At 37.8% G+C, this 3,867-nt stretch overlaps 1 protein-coding gene across 1 annotated transcript; it reads right to left on the reverse strand.

Annotated features, from left to right (window-relative positions):
• Window positions 1-74: 74 nt before the first annotated feature.
• On the reverse strand, window positions 75-3,359 carry LOC114744923 (eukaryotic initiation factor 4A-15). Its single transcript, XM_028933069.1, has 5 exons — window positions 3,176-3,359; window positions 2,119-2,188; window positions 1,872-1,978; window positions 1,150-1,580; window positions 75-901 (listed from the first exon to the last, which is right to left on the reverse strand). Exons 2-5 carry the CDS (start codon window positions 2,184-2,186, stop codon window positions 266-268), a joined length of 1,242 nt encoding a protein of 413 aa, XP_028788902.1. The 5' UTR covers window positions 2,187-2,188; window positions 3,176-3,359; the 3' UTR covers window positions 75-265.
• Window positions 3,360-3,867: the final 508 nt, after the last annotated feature.

The raw sequence follows: 3,867 nt of genomic DNA on the forward strand, positions 1-3,867 counted from the left end.
TAAACAATTAAGGAAAAAAAAATTGCCGGTCAAAACAGTGTAATTATAGCCATAAAGATGGACAATAATCAACCTCCACAATGCAAGAATCATCTCGAGGACATTAAGACGAGTGAATTAAAATTAAATTACTAGAGGACATTTAAATAAGGTTTAGAAGTAGAAATTGAACAGGAAAAAGGGAAGAAAAGAAAAAGAAATATTACATAACACTTACCAAACAGAATCCAACTATGCTCTAATACTAAGGCAAGACAAAATCTCATTAGAGGAGTTCAGCAACATTTGATGGCAGCTCCTCTATTACCACATTATAAAACCTCTGGATGTCAAACAGCATTCTTTCATCATCCTTTGTCACAAAGTTGATGGCAACACCTTTTCTCCCAAACCTACCACTACGACCAATACGATGGAGATAGTTCTCAGGCTGGGTCGGGAGATCATAGTTGATAACCAGGGACACTTGCTGGACATCAATGCCACGTGCCAAGAGATCCGTTGTAATCAGAACACGAGAAGAACCAGATCGGAATTCACGCATGATAATGTCTCTAGTGTTCTGGTCCATATCTCCATGGGTTGCTGACACTGTGTGGTCTCGGCTTCGCATCTTGTCAGTGAGCCAATCAACCTTCCTTCGGGTGTTCACAAAAATGACACTCTGAGTGATAGCCAATGTTTCATATAGATCACATAGCGTGTCCAGCTTCCATTCCTCTCTCTCTACGTTGACATAAAACTGCTTTATACCCTCCAAGGTGAGCTCATCACGCTTCACAAGGATCCTAACAGGTTTGTTCATAAATTTCCTCGTGATTTCCAGGGCCTCAGGAGGCATTGTGGCAGAGAAAACTCCCACTTGAATTTTACTTGGCAGCAACTGGAATATATCGTAAATCTGAAAACAGCAAAACCAACCGTTAACTGCTAAATACCCTTGCATACACCGATATAGGGAAAACAATTTTTTTTTTAAAAAAAAAAGTGCTGGAATTCTACAGCCAACATTTAATTATACCGTCAAAGCTGCCTAACAGCACAAAGGAATGGTCAAATAACAACCAAAACTTACTCTGGAAGGGTTTTATACACAATATATAACAGTTTAATGTAACATTGAAAATGAAGATGAAGTTAAACAAGGACCTGGTCTTTGAAACCTCTGGAAAGCATCTCATCAGCCTCATCCAATACAAACATCTTGATGTAGTCTGGCCGAAGTGACTGCCTGCGCAGCATATCAAATACACGGCCAGGAGTACCAACAACAACATGAACACCACTGGAGAGAATGCGTTGGTCTTCACGGACACTAGTTCCTCCCACGCATGCATGTACCTTTACACCAAGGTAATCTCCCAGTGCTCGCATAACCTTCTCAATTTGTTGTGCAAGCTCTCGAGTTGGGGCTAGAACCAAAGCCTGGCATTCCATCAAACCATATTCAAGTTGCTGCAAAATTCCAGAGCAAAAAGTTGCCGTCTTCCCCGTTCCAGATTGAGCTTGTTGAATCACATCAAGTCCCTTACAGAAGGGAACAATTCCCCTTTGCTGAATGGCTGACGGCTTCTCAAAACCTACAGCATAAACAAATTATTATAGGAATTTAAATTTAAATTTAGACAAACAAATATGCAGCGAGAAAATAGCCAAATGCAACACATCAACGTAAGGCCAAATCAAGACAAATACCACGTCTGCAATCATATTGGGGAAGGAAAATTAAATAGCATAGAAAAGAAGAAAGCAAGAGTTCAGAATGACAAACAACCTGGTCAGGAAAATTGAGAGGAAATAGTGAAATCAATCTTGGGACTAAGCAGAAAAGAAATAAAAATCAGGAACAAAAGGGAATAGTAATAACCTACCGTATGCATAAATGCCTCTCAGGAGATTCTCCTGCAAGCCCATAGCGTCAAAACTATCATAAACCTCATCGTAAGATGCAAAGAAGTCCTGCCCATCAGCTGAAAGTCTGAAATCAACAAATTACCACCATCAAGTAGAGATTATGAGCATTCTATTGCAATGATTCACCCAATTGTAAAGAGGCAAATCATAAATGAAATCCTGATTACACATGTTTGTAACTAGTTAAAGGACAATAGTTCTTACAATTCACTCATCTTGGCATCGAATTGACGAGCATCAAACTGTGAACCCTCAGGTACTGTTCCCGCCATGACTACAAGATGCAAAGAATTATTTATAACAAATAAGTTATGGCAGTGAAAATGCGTAGGCCAAGCGCCAGTATAAAAACGAAAACATCTGCATGGACGAATACAGTTGACACAAAACAAAACAAAAAAATCTAAATCATCAGGAAAAATTTTGAAGGAACGTTAAAAAAGAACCATTGTCTGACAACCTAAGTATCCATAACTACCAAATAATAAAAATAAAAGTGTTTCAAAGTGAACGGCAGGTCATGGCTCCTAACAAGTAAAAAGAAAAGAATAAGGGATGCAGCAAAATACGCCCAGCACTTTCATATAAGAGAGGCGTCAATCGCAACAACATATTACGCAACCTACCAGTCCAGCTTCTCACCAAATACCTTCACTTTTAAGTAACCTACTGCCTAAATACAGACATGGATGCCAGTATGATTATCTTAAAAAGCATGGATTCGCTTATACTATTTAGTGGGAAGCGGATAAAGGAGAACGTATTTTTACAGATTCATAAAAGATTTACTTTACTACTTATAGGTCACTATCAAATGAGCTAATCTGAAAACTAAGGAGTTCAAAAAGGTTGAGTATCAGGCCAGGAAATGGGATAGAGTAAATTGGTAGCTCGATCAGCTTTTCTCTTTAAATCATTAAAGAAGAAAAAGAAACGAATCAATACTAATCCTGATCTGCCCAAGATCCCAAGACAGGAAAGGTATAAAAACAAAATCACGGACATGACTATCAGAAACACACACTAATTAATAAACGAAAAGCTACCACAGTAAAACCAGAGATCAAAGATGAATCGAAATAGCAAAAACAGACAATCACCCAGAACAAGTAAAACAAAATTATCAGGCCAGGGCCGCATAAACAGAACCAATCATTAACCAGATATCAATCGAAAACGCAGAAAAACCTAACTAGTCCAAACAGACAAAACCATTCCACAACAATCAAATCGGAGAAAAACAGGGGGGTGAGGGGACAACCTTTTGACGATGAAAATTGCAAGTTGATCCAACAAAAAGGAGGGCCAAAAGACTGCTATAGGGCGGTATTTGATCGAAGATGAGAATGGTTTCAAAGAGCAGTTAGGGTTTCCCAAACTCCTCGGATCTACGCCGCGGAGTCGAGAAGAAGAGAAAGAGCGGCTATGGGTAAAGTGAGTATATAGGAACTGCAAAACAAACCGAGGGTTCCTTAACTTCTCAAAGTACCATAATGTGGTACTAGCATGGCAATTTCCCAATATACCCCTAACTCTTAACATCGTCGTTTTTTTTTTTTTTAATTGCGATGGGATTTTCCTGGTGGGTTGTCGGGTTGATTGACTTAAGCCCAACAAGAGAAATACATGCAAGTGGATATGATGTAATTCGAATAAACTGAAATACAAATAAAAAAATTATTTCATGAATAAAAAATTTATATTCCGTATTTATATGCTTAATAAAATGATTTCAGTTTCCAATCGGCGTTTGACTTGTGTGCTTTTATCAATTTTCGGTTTTCAGACTGAGAAATTATTACATAATATAAGCATGTCATTTATATTATATTCAATATAAATATTTCAAATGTAAAGAGAAGTTGAAAGTTAAATACTTTAATAAGAAGAAAGAAACTCTGACAAAAAAGAGAGAGAAATATTTGTGCCTTGGAAGACTATTATAATCCGCAC

The sequence above is a fragment of the Neltuma alba genome, unplaced genomic scaffold, assembly GCF_004799145.2.
Source record: "Neltuma alba isolate B1F8T4 unplaced genomic scaffold, ASM479914v2 tig00004487_pilon, whole genome shotgun sequence".
Taxonomy (NCBI): domain Eukaryota; kingdom Viridiplantae; phylum Streptophyta; class Magnoliopsida; order Fabales; family Fabaceae; genus Neltuma; species Neltuma alba.